The sequence below is a fragment of the Nilaparvata lugens genome, chromosome 11 (assembly GCF_014356525.2).
Source record: "Nilaparvata lugens isolate BPH chromosome 11, ASM1435652v1, whole genome shotgun sequence".
Lineage (NCBI taxonomy): Eukaryota > Metazoa > Arthropoda > Insecta > Hemiptera > Delphacidae > Nilaparvata > Nilaparvata lugens.
In genome coordinates, this window is record NC_052514.1 from 20364156 (window position 1) to 20383663 (window position 19508).

At 33.1% G+C, this 19508-nt stretch overlaps 2 protein-coding genes across 6 annotated transcripts in view; both read right to left on the minus strand.

Moving 5' to 3' along the window:
* Nucleotides 1-52: 52 nt before the first annotated feature.
* On the minus strand, nt 53-14394 carry LOC111050226. The gene is made up of 2 exons (XM_022336504.2): nt 14110-14394; nt 53-1059 (listed from the first exon to the last, which is right to left on the minus strand). Exons 1-2 carry the CDS (start codon nt 14279-14281, stop codon nt 494-496), a joined length of 738 nt encoding a protein of 245 aa, XP_022192196.2. The 5' UTR covers nt 14282-14394; the 3' UTR covers nt 53-493.
* Nucleotides 14395-16376: 1982 nt separating this feature from the next.
* The window catches only part of LOC111050227 (kinesin-related protein 4), a 152740-nt gene continuing 149608 nt past the window's right edge, over nt 16377-19508 (minus strand). For all 5 annotated transcript variants that reach the window (XM_039437818.1, XM_039437819.1, XM_022336507.2 and 2 more), the window contains 2 exons: nt 17278-18358; nt 16377-16528 (listed from right to left, as the gene is read on the minus strand). In XM_039437818.1, the coding sequence (XP_039293752.1) occupies nt 16497-16528; nt 17278-18358 (1113 nt within the window). In that variant the 3' untranslated portion in view covers nt 16377-16496. The remainder of the gene's footprint in view (nt 16529-17277; nt 18359-19508) is intronic.

Consider the following 19508-nt stretch of genomic DNA (forward strand, 5'->3'; position numbering starts at 1 on the left):
AGAAAAACCTCAAAGCGTGTTCTGATATCTCACGAGCTAACAAACTCAACAATTTGTTTCAACAAGTATTTCAACATTTATTCAACAAGTTGATTATCAACTAATTGTATTCGAAAAAGAATGAATAATGAATGCAATCCCAAGTTTTTTAAACTAAAAATTGGCTAGTTTTCCATATGCTATGGAAGTCAAAGCTATAAAAAAATGGATACGGTAACAATGATTGAACACAGTTTTCATTACAAACACCAAATAAACTATTATAGCGATAAATTCAAAGAAGACAAGCTCGAAAAATAAATAAATTTTCAGTAATCCTCTGTTACTTGTAAGCTGCAACTCACTCAGTCATTATTCATAATTTTTATGGAAAAATCTATTATGAATACGATTTCTACGTCTATTTTGACTGTCTTAAATTATTTCAGTAATAAACATTGAAATTGTTATTCATTTTAGAGATATCACAATTTTAAGGTGAGTGAGTTCATTATCAATGAGGTTGTTTGCAGCCTTTTTGAATGAAGTGTTCAGAGAAAATTTCAGAAATGTGTAGTCTAACGTGCATTGCTCTATTGATAGGCATACCACACAACATTGGAAGAAAAGAGGCGAGGAATGAGCTGTGACCATACTCGTCTGAAATCTCTGGATCACGCTTCTCCTCTCTTCTAATACTTATTAGCTGACTGTGCGAATCTTTGGTATTTTCCAGAAGAGATTTGCCCGGAGACTTTATTTTGGGCACACTATCAGTATGACTTAGGACTTTCTGTGGAAAGATCATTCTCGCTCTTTTAGCACCAATTTTATCACAATCATTATTTGAATTATCTGAGAACGCACTCATGTTTGGTGCAGATAGTGAACAGTCCATATTATCATCATTTGAAGACTGAACATTTTTGAGTCCCTTGGTGACTGGTAGAAGGAACTGTAATTGGTCGAAAAATACATACTTCCTCCTATGTTGATTGTTTTTCGGTTTCAAAACTGTCGCCTTGTAATTCCTCACAAAAGCGTCTCTAATAAACCTCCACTTCTTCATCAGATCCACAACTGAAAATAGGGAAATATCTATTCAGAAAACAGAAAATTAAAAGTGATTCAATAAATCAAACGTTTCAATTCAAGTTTTTAGCGGACGAAATGTTTCTTATATCTATAGTGAGGTCCACGTTATAATGGCAATGTGTGATTTGCAATGGTGTTGCTATCTTTGTCTGTCGTTCAACAAAGCAGATGGAGCTATCTCTTTCACGCATTGCGATGTTGCCACATCGTTTATCAACAATGTAGAAATTCATCTCATTGACAAAATATTTAATCTTGCCGTGCTACCAATTTTTCCTTAAACGGTTGGAATAGCATTTAACACCTACATTTACACAACAATGGATAGATTTTAGAAAAGGTAAGTTTTATCAACAATTTAAAGATTAGGAAAATAAGCTACTATTTCAACTTCTAATATTATTTCAGAAGAATACAAATTTAAATGACTATGGACAAGATTGGTTAAGATATGCTTCATAGAAGAAATTTACTGAATATTACACAAAGACAGGAAAGAATCGAAAATTGAAAAGATTAAGGGCCAAGAAATAGGCTACAGGAAAGAAAAAAGACACAATTATGGACTCTTACCATACACTGTGTAGCGATTATGCTATTCTGAATCCCGGCATAACACAGGATTCCTAATCATTGTGTACTGGGGAATACCCTTCCATCATGTGATTCACAGTCATCATCTTGTAAGTAAGCAACTTGAAACAACCTTTGAATACTAACACATCAATGGAAACTTTGCGTTTTGTTTTCTTCAATAGCATGATTTTATTCATAGGTTCATTTGTTTCAACAAAGCCGTTTTGCCTACAAAAGTTAGTCATGTTCACTTGAGAATGCATAGCATACACTTTTTCAATTCTAAGTTGAAAGTTGAACTCATCAACTTGACTCAAACCAACATTCATTTTGTTTACATTGTTCCTAACCTCTACAGAAACCTGTCTCATGTAATCATTCACTTTGTTTATAGTTTTCCTAACCTTCAATGTAGCAATATTACTTTCATGATAGTTGACTTTCAGTGAAGACAACTCCCTACCTACTTCTTTATTCAATTCTACTATCTCACTAGGGTTGACTTTTTCAACAACAGTAACTTGGCCTACATTGTCAGAAACTTGAATGAGTTGATCCTGTATCTTAACACTACTATTATCATGCTTCAATTTGTTTTCATCTTCATGATTGTCACTCAGTTTTTCATGTGCATCTTTCAATAGAAGGTTTATACTAACCTGCTCTAGTCTAATGCTAGTACATTCTTGCTTCATATCATCAAACCTAGCATTTTGATTTTTAAACATTTGGTCTAACTTAGCATTTTGCTTATCAAATTTAGCATTTAACTCATCAAATCTAGCATTTTGATTTTTAAACATTTGGTCTAACTTAGCATCTTGCTTATCAAACAGTTGTGTTAAGGCAGCTATTAACTCATCATCAATTTTAATATTTTTCATATTGTATGCCATTTTGCTAGTCTGCACAGATAATATATTCATTAGGACTTGATCTCTCTTGAACTGATTTCCCACTCAGCAACAAACCATTCATAACCTATCAAGATATCTATCCTACTAATAATTTCTATAACCAGGGATTTCATGGTGTACCATTTGGGACATATTTATTTTGTAATTCTGTCCCACCACAGGGGTAACATTTGCCGTGCTACCAATTTTTCCTTAAACGGTTGGAATAGCATTTAACACCTATCAACCTAAGGATAGTTCTCGGCTCCAATAAAATAGATTCTTGATAAACTGTGAATGGATCTATTGCCTATGAATGAGAAATCCAGTTTTCAGAGCAAATTAACTTATAATCTTCAGATGAAAATACACAAATACATAAAGAGAATATATGTTAAGACTAATTATTTCAGAGTTATTACGAACTAAAATACTTATCTAGTTTACAGTTGAAACACAGTGGCTATTGGCTTGAAAATACAAACCACTATTTAATAATAAACTAGTACACAATAAACTTGTATAAAACTCAATTTAAAACATTAATAAACGAAAATGATTTAGAGCAAAACTCCACGACAACACTTATAGCCAGCCATTTTTCAGAGAAGGGCCAGGAAAAAGTCAAAAAACAGGAAAAGACCAACAAGTTGCAAGTCATGAAGCCAACGCCTCGTTCAATATCGATTTTTACAGACACGTCACGAAAAAATTATAACTTATAAGTTTAGAATTCACATTCTACATCTGTTCTCAATAAAACTTTATTTTGAAAATGTTATTTTAAATTTTATATATCTCGATTTAAATAAACCATTTATCCAGTAATTTGTTAACCCTGCCTCGGTGACACCATGGAACAATGCAACAATCATTTACGATAATAAATTCTCCGTCAAAAAATTTGTCCGTCTATTGATAACTCTGACATTTACTATAAAGTTCCATAGATCTCGAATTGAAGATTCGATTCAAATGTGAGAAAAAAATGTAATATTACAAATACCCCCCTCTTGACATAAAAAATTTTACTGTTTGAAAATTTAAAGAAAAAAATTTACATTGACCCTAATGAAAATTGTTGAAATTTAAATTCGAGAACAGTAACAATTTTTTCTAGAAAAACATTACATGTCATCCAAAAATATTGAAAATTATTATAAAAATTCATCAATAGCGTTTGTTATATGTTTCCAAACAATATCTCAAAATATAGAATATCAATATTACTTTTGATTTAGCTTTATAATTTAAAGAAAAATATCTCAACAGAAAGTTTAATATGTAAAGAATAGTTTTTTGAAATTGCACATAAATTTAATAGATAGAAAAATTCAATTTTTTATTGCATAAAAAAAATTTAGTATGTTGAATAAAAAAAATTATTATTATTATTATTATTTTTTTTTAATGAATTGATGAATTGTTACATTTAATTTTCACATAAAATTTCAATAAATCAAAAAATGTTCATTTCTTTCACTATCGCGGTTGATTTTATTGATGCACATTTTTGAAAACAGTCCGTTAAGGCACTCAGTATGATTTTCAGTTAAGTGTGACTCCAATGTGATGACGTTAAGTGTTGGGCTGATCTGGATGCACGTAGTGTTGGGCTGATACTTGTAGTCGACTGATGCATATCAAACTCGATACAGGTGACATCTCAGTTAGCATTGCTTCATGTTTGTAGTAGACGGCTGCATTCCAAACTCGATACAGGTGACATCTCAGTTGGCATTGCCTCATGCTTGTAGTAGACGGCTGCATTCCAAATTCAATACAGAGTCACATAAATTTTGTATCATATTTGTAATTATACAATGTACATTTCCGGCTTGAAATGACAATGTAATTCGTTTTTTGGAAAAGAGATAGACGCTGCATACAGGATTAATTTAGGTGAGGATTAATTTAGGTAAGGTTTGGTTTTTTGATATTTTCAGCTTTCAAGGTTTAGAGTTCTGCATACAGGAATAATTTAGGAGAGGATTTTTTGAATCAATTCTTTCATGATACTGTGACTGTTCTTCTGAATTCAAAGTTGTGAATGTGAACATGGATGGCAATTACCTCCAGGTAATGCAGTAGTGTTGAAGTTTGAGATACAGAGTCAGCAATAAGCATTGGCATTGCTATTGGTGTATGCTTTGGTGTCGGCTTTGGCATCGGCGTTGATATTGGCATTGGCGCAGGCATTGGCATTGGCATTGGCACAGGCATTGACATCAGCACAGGCATCGGCGTTGATTTTGGTGTTGGCATCAGCATTGGCGCAGGCATTGGCGTAGCTATTGGCATTGGCGCAGGCATTGACATCAACACAGGCATCAGCTTTGATTTTGGTGTTGGCATCAGCATTGGCACAGATTTTGGCATCAGCATTGACGCAGATATTGGCTTCGGCACAGGCATCGGCGTAGATATTGGCATTGGTGCAGCATTGGCGCAGATTTTGGCATTGGCGCAGGCATTGACGTAGCTATTGGCATTGGCGCAGGCATTGACATCAACACAGGCATCAGTGTTGATTTTGGTGTTGGCATCAGCATTGGCACAGATTTTGGCATCAGCATTGACGCAGATATTGGCTTCGGCACAGGCATCGGCGTAGATATTGGCATTGGTGCAGCATTGACGCAGATATTGGCTTCGGCGCAGGCATCGGCGTAGATATTGGCATTGGTGCAGCATTGGCGCAGATTTTGGCATTGGTGCAGGCATTGACGTAGGCATTGACATAGCTATTGGCATTGGCGCAGGCATTGATATCAGCACAGGCATCGGCGTTGATTTTGGTGTTGGCATCAGCATTGGCGCAGGCATTGGCGTAGCTATTGGCATTGGTGCAGCATTGGCGCAGATTTTGGCATTTTGGCGTAGTTATTAGTGTTGATATTGGTGTTGACATTGGCATAGTTATTGGCTTTGGCATCAGCATTGGCGCAGATTTTGGCGTAGCTATTGGCATTGGCGCAGGCATTGGCGTAGATTTTGGCATTTTGGCGTAGTTATTGGCGTAGTTATTAGTGTAGGCATCAGCGTAGATTTTGGCGTAGTTATTGGTGTAGGCCGCAGCGTAGATGAGTCACACTAGTTCGAAAATCACCCAAATGTTCTTAACACTCTTCATGGCGTTCACTTGTTGCTGATTTCGAGATTCACATGATAACTATTTCAATGTTAATGTCTGTGCTGTACCTGTTATCTTAAAATGCTTATAAACTAAGAAGAAAAACTTGATTAGGCTATCAATACAATCTAATACACATGAAAATTATTTTTAAGTATTTATGAAATTGAAATTTGTTAACATCTTATTATACAGTCAGCAATACATAAATTGTGAAATATGGACATATCAATGATAAATTAAAAAAAAAATCATTCATTTTCATCTATTCACTGTTCAATTATCAAAATTTTAATCCATTCTTCAAAATAGAAATATAATTTCATAACACCCTGTATCATTATCAAAATTGTAAAAAACATACATCATCACAACAAAATTTAATTTCAATACATATTTCAATAATTTCAGACAATTGGTCTTCTATTCACAATCATTTCATAATATATCTGCATTTCATTATCATTTAATGTAACATTTCATTTATAGCAAGTTCATTTCACATTTATGATTTATCATTCAGGGTTTCAAAATTATTTAGTTTTAATTTTGTTTTCAAAAATTGTATAAAAAGCAAATTATTTAATATTGTTAATCATCGTTTGTTGGATACTATAGTTTATTTCGACTTTTCAATGTTCTAAACACAAACTACATTTCATGACAAAACTTTACTATCAATCATTAAACAAGAAACCATTCAAAACATCAATAATATTTTGCTTCAAAGGCAAACAATATTCATAATTAATCATCATTTTGCATCTATGGCAATCAACATTATTAATCAACACAAAAAATATTATCTCATTACTGCCTCTCTAAGTCATAACCTCTGTTATTCCTTCTTTAGGCAATAATGGGTTTCCATCTCAAAAAACAATCACATACCAGCAAAATTCTAATCAACAAACCCCACTAAAAATTCTACATACACTCCAGCATCCATTTCAAACGATAATCAATCATATCAAAATTTATAGAACAAACAATTTTAAAATTTTGAAAAAGATATCAATCACAAAAAACTTATTTCAATTAATAATATAACAAAACGTTTTAAATTGAACCAATTATTTTTTTAAAATAATTTAAAATTTAAAGACTGTATAATAAGTACAAACATTTCAAGATTATAATACAAAGATGATCAAGATGAATACTGGGTAAATAAGTTCCCTAAAAAATACAAAAAAGAGAAATAGAAAACTGGGTAAATAAATTCCCTAAAACAACACACATTTCAAAATAAGTGATACATGATGGAAAAATATGTCACAAGCACACAATTATTTACACAACAATGGATAGATTTTAGAAAAGGTAAGTTTTATCAACAATTTAAAGATTAGGAAAATAAGCTACTATTTCAACTTCTAATATTATTTCAGAAGAATACAAATTTAAATGACTATGGACAAGATTGGTTAAGATATGCTTCATAGAAGAAATTTACTGAATATTACACAAAGACAGGAAAGAATCGAAAATTGAAAAGATTAAGGGCCAAGAAAATAGGCTACAGGAAAGAAAAAAGACACAATTATGGACTCTTACCATACACTGTGTAGCGATTATGCTATTCTGAATCCCGGCATAACACAGGATTCCTAATCATTGTGTACTGGGGAATACCCTTCCATCATGTGATTCACAGTCATCATCTTGTAAGTAAGCAACTTGAAACAACCTTTGAATACTAACACATCAATGGAAACTTTGCGTTTTGTTTTCTTCAATAGCATGATTTTATTCATAGGTTCATTTGTTTCAACAAAGCCGTTTTGCCTACAAAAGTTAGTCATGTTCACTTGAGAATGCATAGCATACACTTTTTCAATTCTAAGTTGAAAGTTGAACTCATCAACTTGACTCAAAGCAACATTCATTTTGTTTACATTGTTCCTAACCTCTACAGAAACCTGTCTCATGTAATCATTCACTTTGTTTATAGTTTTCCTAACCTTCAATGTAGCAATATTACTTTCATGATAGTTGACTTTCAGTGAAGACAACTCCCTACCTACTTCTTTATTCAATTCTACTATCTCACTAGGGTTGACTTTTTCAACAACAGTAACTTGGCCTACATTGTCAGAAACTTGAATGAGTTGATCCTGTATCTTAACACTACTATTATCATGCTTCAATTTGTTTTCATCTTCATGATTGTCACTCAGTTTTTCATGTGCATCTTTCAATAGAAGGTTTATACTAACCTGCTCTAGTCTAATGCTAGTACATTCTTGCTTCATATCATCAAACCTAGCATTTTGATTTTTAAACATTTGGTCTAACTTAGCATTTTGCTTATCAAATTTAGCATTTAACTCATCAAATCTAGCATTTTGATTTTTAAACATTTGGTCTAACTTAGCATCTTGCTTATCAAACAGTTGTGTTAAGGCAGCTATTAACTCATCATCAATTTTAATATTTTTCATATTGTATGCCATTTTGCTAGTCTGCACAGATAATATATTCATTAGGACTTGATCTCTCTTGAACTGATTTCCCACTCAGCAACAAACCATTCATAACCTATCAAGATATCTATCCTACTAATAATTTCTATAACCAGGGATTTCATGGTGTACCATTTGGGACATATTTATTTTGTAATTCTGTCCCACCACAGGGGTAACATTTGCCGTGCTACCAATTTTTCCTTAAACGGTTGGAATAGCATTTAACACCTATCAACCTAAGGATAGTTCTCGGCTCCAATAAAATAGATTCTTGATAAACTGTGAATGGATCTATTGCCTATGAATGAGAAATCCAGTTTTCAGAGCAAATTAACTTATAATCTTCAGATGAAAATACACAAATACATAAAGAGAATATATGTTAAGACTAATTATTTCAGAGTTATTATGAACTAAAATACTTATCTAGTTTACAGTTGAAACACAGTGGCTATTGGCTTGAAAATACAAACCGCTATTTAATAATAAACTAGTACACAATAAACTTGTATAAAACTCAATTTAAAACATTAATAAACGAAAATGATTTAGAGCAAAACTCCACGACAACACTTATAGCCAGCCATTTTTCAGAGAAGGGCCAGGAAAAAGTCAAAAAACAGGAAAAGACCAACAAGTTGCAAGTCATGAAGCCAACGCCTCGTTCAATATCGATTTTTACAGACACGTCACGAAAAAATTATAACTTATAAGTTTAGAATTCACATTCTACATCTGTTCTCAATAAAACTTTATTTTGAAAATGTTATTTTAAATTTTTATATATATCTCGATTTAAATAAACCATTTATCCAGTAATTTGTTAACCCTGCCTCGGTGACACCATGGAACAATGCAACAAACATTTACGATAATAAATTCTCCGTCAAAAAATTTGTCCGTCTATTGATAACTCTGACATTTACTATAAAGTTCCATAGATCTCGAATTGAAGATTCGATTCAAATGTGAGAAAAAAATGTAATATTACAATCTCAATCATGAAAATTTATTATCACATCTTTAAAAAATATATATTCTTGCCAAATAAAATATGTTTAACTATTTTCAACAATAATGAACAGTTTAATTCATCAGATATACCAGTATCAGCTGTTTGGGTGGCAAGGCTGAGATCTGGCAACCCTTTTCTCCTATGAATTGAAAATTTCTTTATTCATCAAAATGCACAAAATACATCTAAACAGTGTCAAATTACAACAAGAATTATTAATATCATCACAAAAACCATCCTTTACACATAAAGAAGTTATAAATTTTGATAAAAAAACAAGATTCTAAAATCTTGCAGTCAAATTGACATACTCCTGCAAAGAGTATAGGGATAGTCCCACCAAATATTCCTTCAATTTTTTGTAGGTATTCAACTTCCTCTATTTCTTTCAACTCTCTAGGAAGGTTATTGAAAAATTTTCTCCCCTAAAACATGTTTTTTTCTTAAAGAAATCCAATCTATGCCTCTCCTCGATCCTTCCAAATCTGGTGTTGTAGCCATGTGTTTCGTTTCGTGATCCTGTTGACGAGTATTTTTTAAAGTACATGACTACGTCAAAAATATATTGCCCATAGATTGTTAAGATTCCAAACTGTGGAAAAACGAGTTTTACTGAGTCTAATCTTTTTAATTTCATTATTATTCTGAGAGCTCTTTTTTGTTGTAATAGTATCTTATCAAGGTTACTCTTGGTTGTACTTCCATAGATAGCAAGTCCGTATGCCAGATGAGAATGTATTAAAGAGTGGTACAGGGATTTCATTGTCTGTATACTGCAGATATCTTTCAATTGCCGCAAAGCAAAAAGGCCGGGGGATATCTTTTTTGCAACCTGAGAAACATGTTTATCCCATGATAAGCTGCTATCAATATCAAGGCCTAAGAATTTAGTGCCATCCACTAGTTCTAAGGTTTCGCCATCTATTTCAACATTTGGGGACCAATAATTAATTCTTTGCCTTGTTGAAAAATGAACTACAATGGACTTGCTGGCGTTTAAAAGAAGATTCCTATTATTTAGAAATTTATTAATGGAAGACAAGCCAACAGCGGATGCTGCTTCAATCTCTTCAATGGATTCACCCGAGAAGATGATGTTTGCATCATCAGCATAAAGACAAACAGCAGCTTTCCCCTGGACCACCCCAGGCAACCCTTTGATGTAGCACAGGAACAATAAAGGACCCAATATTGAGCCTTGAGGGACACCATATTTCAGACTCCTCAGGTCAGAGCGGTATCTGATTTTATATTGCAGCGCATGCGTCTCTTCAATATGCTCTATCTCAACAAATTGTTGCCTATCCTTCAGGTACGATGCAAACCATGTCTGTTCCATTCTATTTACACCTAGAGTTTTCAACATATCAATCTATCAAAACATCATGCCTCACACTGTCAAAAGCACGAGTCATATCTAAGAATATCCCAACAATTTTCTCCCCTTTGTCGATTGCATTCACGATAGAGTTAATGAATTCGACTCCAGCAGTTATCGTGGACTTTTTAGAGCGAAACCCATGCTGCTCTTTGTCCAAAATGTTATTTGTTTCTAAATATTCCATTAGCTGCATGTACACAACACGTTCAATAATTTTGAATCTGAATCTCAGTGTGGATTGACAGTTTGGATAAATCGGGCTTTCAACAGGTTCACATCTATCAGGAATATTTGGTATGACAAACTTATCTACTGCTGTAACAAAGAAATCATTAAAGATATTACTAATAGTAAGAGGGTTTGTTACATGAATTCCATTATCTATAACACTTAAATTTGAGTTTTATTTTTGTTTTTACCAACATTATCGTTAACAATCTTCCAGATAACTCTATTTTTATTTCTTGCATTGGCGACTTTTTTGTCAAAGACTTTTTGTTTACTTATTGATATTTCATGTCTTAAATCTCTCTTTCTAGTTTTAATTTGATCTTTTTAATCATTACTCTTTGTATTTTTAAATATTCTTTCAAGCTCTAATAAGTCTCTCTTCTTCCTAATGGCCTCGCTGCTCGAATATTATTTATCCTTATTTGTTTCCTTCTCATTCATAAATAGCTTTGGAAAATTAATGTTGAAATAATATGAAAAAAATGAAATAAATACATTATACTTATCACTTACTGAAGATTGATAAACATCCATCCAATTGACGCTCTCTAAATCTTCGAAAAATACATTGGAATTACAGTCGTCAAATCTCCTGCTAAGACCTCTTATTGGTTTTTTGTGAAATCTAATAACATTAAGAATTTCAAATAGCTGAGCATCATGATCTGATATATGGGTTATAATGCCTGACACTTTTAAGTTCTCATCACAAATATTTGTAATAAAACTATCTTCCCTACACTGCCATTATAACGTGGACCTCATTATACGCCACTTAGGGCCGGTTTCCAAGCTCGGGATTTAGCTAAGTTCTAGACTTTAAGGCTGTGCAAAGGCTAAAAAATAAAAATAAACTCTCTACTTGTAATATTTTCCCAAGTTTTTCGATTGGTATATCATCAAGCTATCAAAATGAAAAAGTTTTCTCAGGAAAACATTTTTTTTCGATAATTACTTTTTGAGATATGAACGACTGAAGTTTGAATTTTTGGGACAGAACATTTCAAATTCGGTACGATATAAATCCATGAGATTTAGAGGATAGATTCTTCATGGTATTGTTGATCTAGTAAAACAATAATTTTCTGAAAATATCAATTTTTAAGATAGGAAAATTAATATTTTCAGAAAATTTTTGCTTCCAGATTCGGATTCAGCGCCCTCGAATTAGTAAAATGGTTCACGGGAACTCTAAAATAAAATAAAAACTCTGTGAGCACTTTATTGTTATTAATGAAGAATTTTATTTCTATGAAGAATTTGTTTGAACCTATAGCAAGAAAGTACTAGTACTGTACAATAATAATACCATTGTTTTCCCAAAATTTTTATTAGCTTTAACATATTTCAATTTTTTATTCAATAAAAATGAACTTATATTAATATTATTTTTGTCTACTTGTGTGAAATTTTATCGAGAAAGCTGAAATTGAATCAAAATTTTTAATTTCTCTATTTTTACAGGATAATATTGAGTATGACAACCTTTTTCAATCAATGAATTGTCATAGTAAAGTTTAAAATTAAAAAAAAGTTTTAAAAAATAATGTTAATGCTAAGACCTAAAATTTCAAGTGTTTAACACTTCTAAAAACCTTTGCCTGTCCCTTTGTGAGCAAAAAAATTATTATCTTATTAACCTAGTACGTTTTTACTATTATAATAGAAAGCTATATTAAAAACAGCCATAACTCCCTTGTTTCCGGTTTTTTTCAAAAGTGGGACTGACGCTTTAAAGAATTAGGGGTCGCTGAATTCAAAGCTGAAATCAAAATTCCTCTATCTCTATTATGGATGATTTAGATTTTGGTGGAGAGGATAGCCTTGAAAAGTACGGCAGGCCGAGCTCGCGTTACTCACAACTAGTGTGTAGTGATTTTGCACAGTCGTTCAAGGACACAGGCCAAATCCGTAGATGTGTAGGGCCCGGAGTCAGAAAATTGGCTTTCCGAAACGGGGGCGTAGTCGCAGCTTTTATGATAATCTTTATGTTCTCATTTCTATAATTGGAAACGTTTTTCCTTAACGAAATGAAACATTCCTAAATAATTCAAAGTAGCTGAAACTTTACACTATTTTCTCTTTATTTTATTTTGTGCTCAATTTTCTAGTTTTTCGAAATTAAATTTAAACATTGATTGCGACTACGCCCACTACCTCTGTAAACAAAGCCATAGTGCATTCTGGTGACGTCAGCACAGGTAGGGCTCCTACACCAATCAAAATTTGTTGATATCAGCTGATCTATATCAGCTAGTGTAGGAGCCCTACCTGTGCTGACGTTTCCATCAACCAACTGTCTTGCACTATGCTGGCTTTGTTTACGGGGTAGTGCTACGCCCCTTTTCGGAAAGCCAATTTTCTGACTCCAGCTGTTTAAAGACTAGAACTTAGGTGAATCTCGAGCTCGGAAATCGGCCCTCAGCGTATCTACTCAATAGAGGATTTTTCCCACTTTATTATCGGATGGGCACGTTAATCGTCGATTCCGGATGAAATACCAATAACAGTCGTGAGGCCCATTGATGGCTTAAATTATACTCAGGCGAGGTGGAACTTCCGTCAGAGACTCCCCACCAATAAAAGCCATACGGATATTTTTTATAAATCGGCTGCTTCAGCGACAACAGAAGAAACAACCCAATATAAGGTTGTAATTTTGGCGAAAAAGTTGTCCATTTCAGGTTGTGTGCACACAGAGTGATCAGGCGTAGATATAAATAAGGGCGAGACCATACTGACCGTATGTTATGCATTTACAGACGAGTCAGTAGGACAGGAAGCTCTCCGATTGGTTGATTGTTGATAAGGGTTTTTCATTCGAGAATCAGCTGATAGTCAGCCAATCGGAGAGCTTCCTGCCCTGCCGACTTGTTTAAAAACGCCTAATATGGTCTCGCACTAATTGTTTTTATTGTCAACTAATAATGCTATTTAGGCTTCTTTTTTTAATAATATTCTCTGAAATTTAGATGTATTTTAATATTTTTTATAGCCTTGAACATCGTGTAGGTAGTCTACCTAGGACCATTTACGCACCATCCACGCTGAACAACGATTACTTGTTAGTATAGTCGCATTCATTCTAATGTGTTACATTTCGCATTTAAACGATCAGCTGATATTTCTCTGTTTTAACATAAAATGTGCATTATAATATAAGGGTCTAATTCTCTGTATTGTAACAATAAAGTTTATGTCGTCAACTACAAGAACGTTCAACAATTTTAAATATTACAATTTTTATCAGTCTCTAATTATTATTAAATTCAAGTAAAATAAGATTATCATGATTTTCCGCTTTATAATGATATAATTTATGAAGATCAACTTACCTGTGTCGAATTGTTCTTCAGAATCAAGTGTTTCCCAATCATCGAACATTGCATTTCCTATTTCAAACCAACATTTCTGCTTCAATTCTCTGTTATAGTAGCCTTCAATTTGTGTGTTGTAGATGATAGGGCGATGCTCAACTTCTTTAATAAATTTTCCAGTGTCAAACATTTTTTAAAGATTTGATAAGAAAAACAACTGCTAATAATTAACGTTTTTCAACGGACGACGAAGTTTCCACGTTTGTCGTTTGTGTGATTGTTGATTGATATAGGTCTATTACTGATCAGATCACCTGACAGTGAACAAAATATTCAAATCGCGGCAATATTCAAATTCCTTGAAAACTGATTTTGGTAAAATTGAAATAGGCCTATGCGAGCTTACAATATCAATATTACGTACCCTTTATTTTTTAGTGCTACTTACTTTACTGCTTCCGTACATTAATTTCATTATTACTCAACATGTTTCGAATTTTGAAGTGTGAACCATAACCATATTATATTATGTAGATTTTTAGATACCATATATTTTTCTGTGTTTTATTGTGTTACATTAGATACGGTAGGTATTACATTTATCAATCTCTAGTGAACTCATTCTCTTATAAATCTCAGGTTACTAGCAATTAAGAACATACAGAAAGGAATACGCTTTATTCGATTGTCTCTAATAATGGTAAAAGAACCCAAACTATTATCTCAAAAAAATCAATAAGCGGATAATTCGAAACTTTTAAATAGTTTTTATTTAAAGTATGCGAACCAAATGTCATCCAACTAGTTTGTCAATAAAGGGTACTCAGTACCCTGACAAGAATATCAATGAAAATAAAATTGCATTCCTATAGATCAGTGGTCGCCAAACAGTCGATCGCGAGCTACTGGTAGCTCGTGGGGTTGGTTTTGGTAGCTCACAGAAATGCTCGTGCAAAAGAATGTCGTCCAGTGTGAATATAAACACATTCCCAGTCTGCAGAAAATCAATGACGAGAAAAATTCTCCACAACACCGCAGCATTAACCAAGTTACAATTCTTTCAGACTTGAGATTAGATCGATCAACGATTTCAAGATTTTAAAAGCATATCAAATATGGTAAAATTCATCAACTCTCTTTTGTAGAGATCCATGCAGAAGATTTTGCAGCTTGTGCTGTAAAACATTTTGGTGGAGATCAGGCTTCAGTTGAAATAGAATTTGTGGATTTTAAAAATGATCTGTCTCTCAGATCACTTTCTACAACTGGAAATATTTGGCCTCAAGTCCCCAAAGAAAAATTTCCAAATATTATTCAAGTTTATTTATTTATTTGCTTATCATTTACAATCAACTTAAGGACAATGAAACATACTACAGTCCAAAACTTCTTTTCATCCCAATTTCATAAAATAAATTTATTGTCCAAATAAGTTGTATTGAGGTTGAAAGCTACGTTCAGCTCTACTTACTTGTGTGAAGCATCTTTTTCAAGTATGAAATTCATAAAAAATCGATATAGGAACAGACTGACTGATGAACAATTGGACAACTGCATCGAATGGCAGCTACAACGTACACTCCAAACATCAAGAAAATACTTGATAACCAAAAAGAGTTCCACTGCTCTCATTGAAATGTGCATTTCAACTTTTGTTATACTTTTTGCTGAGATAAGTAGATTTCAATACTAATGTATCTTTATAGGCAATAAAAGTGTGAAAATTTCATTTTGCATACCGTACTTTCTTCAGTCTAATAATCCTTGGTAGCTCACTAGAAGATTTATAAATTCTATTCTAGCTCGCAGGCTCATAAGTTTGGCGACCATTGCTATAGATCGATAAAAAAGTTTTAGAACCCAACCCTTCAGGAAGAAGACCCCGTGGGAGACCCAGACAGAGATGGTGGCAACAGGTTAAGACTGACAAGGAGAGGCTTGGAGCAACAGAAAAAGATGCTGAGGAGTGAACTACATGGAAACAGTTTGTTGGTGCGGCCAAATATCAACTTAGATATTTAGATGGCCCTGGGAGTAAATAAGTAATATAGATAGAAACATTTCTGTTTTGAGTATTTGAGTTGTGTTAAAAAGTATTTTACACAGTTACTTTCACTGAAAAGTGATAATTAAGAATAAGAACAGAATAGAGACATTATAATGAATACTTTCGGTGGCCCCGCTGCATCTTTACTTTTGAGCTTATGCTGATAAGCTCACTTATTGTTCCTATAGTCTTGTAATCACAAACCTTGCGATCAATTTGAAAATAAAAAGGCGAAACATACTAAATATTAATTGCAATATAATTAGAAGAAAAAATCAAACAGTAATTACTTAAGTGGATACTAAATAGGAAACAGCCCACTATTCTATTTTGATTCCAGGTACATTAGTCAACGATATCAGATTTGTCCTTCGCTACGATCACGGTCATCTGTAAAAAATAATATTTCAACTTTATGCTGCACTATATAGCAAACTTTTTTCATGAACATACTGCTAAAGCCTTCTTGAGGCAAAGAGACGTTATCCTTCTACCGTTACTTTACCCTTCTGATGGACACACACACTCAAAGAAAATTTCAACTAATGCATCTCTTATTGTTCTTATATTGCACACAATTCTTGAATTATCTATTACAAACAAGTAAGAAGTACTATTTGAACTTTATAATTTTTCAATAAATTCTAAATAATTCAATATTACTATTTGATTCAGGAATACCGTATCTAATTTTTAGTCATTATAACAACCATCCACAAAAATACATTTTTCACAATATTCATTAACTCTACCATCTATTTTTAATAGAATTTTAAAAATCATTCATATATCTTTCCTACCTTGAACAAATCTCACTACGGTCGCTTATACTTCTTTCCAATTTGCTATTCTCGACACCTGTTAAATCTTTTATAGAGAGTGTATCTCTGATAACCATTGCATGCACTTACTGGTTTAAACAAAAAAGCTTCCTAATTTATTTTGTTTGCTTTTTTGGTCGAAAAGTTTACTAAAAACTAAATTTAGCTGTGTTCTAGATGTAGAAATCATAAATCTCCCAAAGTTCCACAATCCGGCATTGATTCTCTAGAGAAAAATATAGTTATAAACAAATATTATTATCTCGGAAAATCCATATCTTTTTTATTAATGAAAATGAAAGAGAAATCAATTCTCACCTGAGGTATTGGAAATTATGGTAGAATTGCAGCTGTCTGAGTCGAGCAGGTCGTTTCTCGTTCTGATAAGCGAGGATTCTTTATGTGAACATGTATGCTGTTTCAATAGCTCAGTCCTTCCAAGCTCCTGCTCTAAAGAATTAGTTGAACTGAAAAATGTTTTCAATACGTCCTCTACACTTTTCACTCCACTCGATGATCCAATTTCATTAAGATCGGGGTTTTCAACTCCGGTTTCCCCATATGATTTTCCAGTAGATACATTTAACTTCGATTTACCTCCATCTCCATTGTTTGATAAGTTGTTATCGCTTTCAATGCCTTGATCAAGATTAGCATGAGATTGACGACCTTTGCGTTTCCTGATCAAACGGAAAAGAGAGCTAGAATCAAGCTCCTGCAGTTTTTCAATCGCCACCTCTGAATCCCCAGACTCATCTGAGATTACAACAGTTGAATGTGGCTTATCATTTTGACGGCTTTTAGTAAGAAATTGTGGTTTTTCTGTCTGATAATAATTTTCCTCACCAAATTCACTAGGTTGATACTGAAGCACTTTATTTCTAGGAGAATGGTACTGAGTACCACTTTTAGCTGCATGATTTACAACGGAAGCAGTCATCTTAAGAGACATATCACTGGTACTTCTTCTCAAGCACTCACAGTGCTTTAGAAACTGCGCATCAAAATTCTCTTGTGATCTCTTGAATTTCATTCTGGCTTCCATTTTCTCCCTTTTCAACTCATCCAAGATATTCTCCACCACATTTGTAAAACTCTTAGAAGCAGACACTCTACTCTGGGATAGTGATTTAGATTTGAACTTGAACACTCTTCTCATATCAAGGCTTATTTTTGTGCAGGAATCCACACTCTGAGACCCACTGCAGTCCGAAGATGTTCTCTGTGCATGTCTAACGCTCACCTCACCATCACTTTTCTGCAAATTCGGGTAGGATCGTTTCATGCTCAACTTTTTCACACCGTAAGTTCCACATCTAGAGCAACCAGACATTTTTATCTCGCCAAAGCTGCAAGAACAAATGGCGGCATCCATTCCAACTTCACCTTCAGATAATTCCTGTAAAGAAAGGAGAATAGTCAACTTGTTATCACCATTCAAAATGTTGTAACTATAGTACTGCAGGTTTCCAGTACGGTACCTAATATCATAGAAAAATAGCATAAAAAGATATCCCATGATAGAAAACATATCTAGATATCATATTTGAATTGTCCGGAAGTCTTCAGTTACTCACACAGCGGCCATTTTGTTTTTTCACTTATCATTCTTTTATAAATTATATGGTTAAACATACGAAATTGAAACGTTGCCCAATTTTATAACAACTAGACAAAACTACAAAAAATTATGATAATTTTTCAAATTAATAAAACAAAATGGCGGCCATTTAGAATTTTGTTTCTTTAATAACTCAGTAGCTGATGGTTATAGAAAAACTTTACAAGAATAACGTTTTTTAGTAAATTTAATTGCCTATCGATTGGTACCACATTAGACCAATATTAACTGAGATATGGCAGCTTTATTGGTTGGTGACCCACCTTCAGAGGGTTATGTAACGTTATTTTATTGTTTGAAATGGCCTAAAATCGCTCACTATTAACATTCAATGCAAATAGAGATTGTTGCATCATCGAGGCGACTCTAATAGCATGCCTTGATTTGCACTGCAAACTTTCAGTGGTCACCCACCACTAAGGCTGCCATATCTCAGTTAATATTGGCCCAATCTTAACGAATCTGGTACCAATCGATAGGAATTTACTAAAAAAAGTTATTCTTTTAATTTTTGGTAAAACCAACGGCTTCTGAGTTATTCAAGAAAAAAAAACTAAATGGCCTCCATTTTGTTTTATGAATTTGAAAAATTGTCATAATTTTTTTGTAGCTTTGTCTAGTTGGTATAAATGATTGTGCAGAGTTTCAATTCTGTACGTTTATCATTATTTAGAAAAATAAATAATAAGTGAAAAAATCAAAATGCCCGCTGTATGAATTTAAATATGATATTTAGATATATTTCTTACCCAGGAACAATGCCCTAGAGTATTGGTAGGGAGTTCTTAAACACTCTGTATATGCTAATATATTCATGAAAAAAGTAACCACTAAACGAATTTAATGGTGGGTTTCAATAGTCTTTTTGAATTTTGTCAATTGAAGAACTACAAGACTTAACCACTTTTGGACTATGTGTAACCTTATC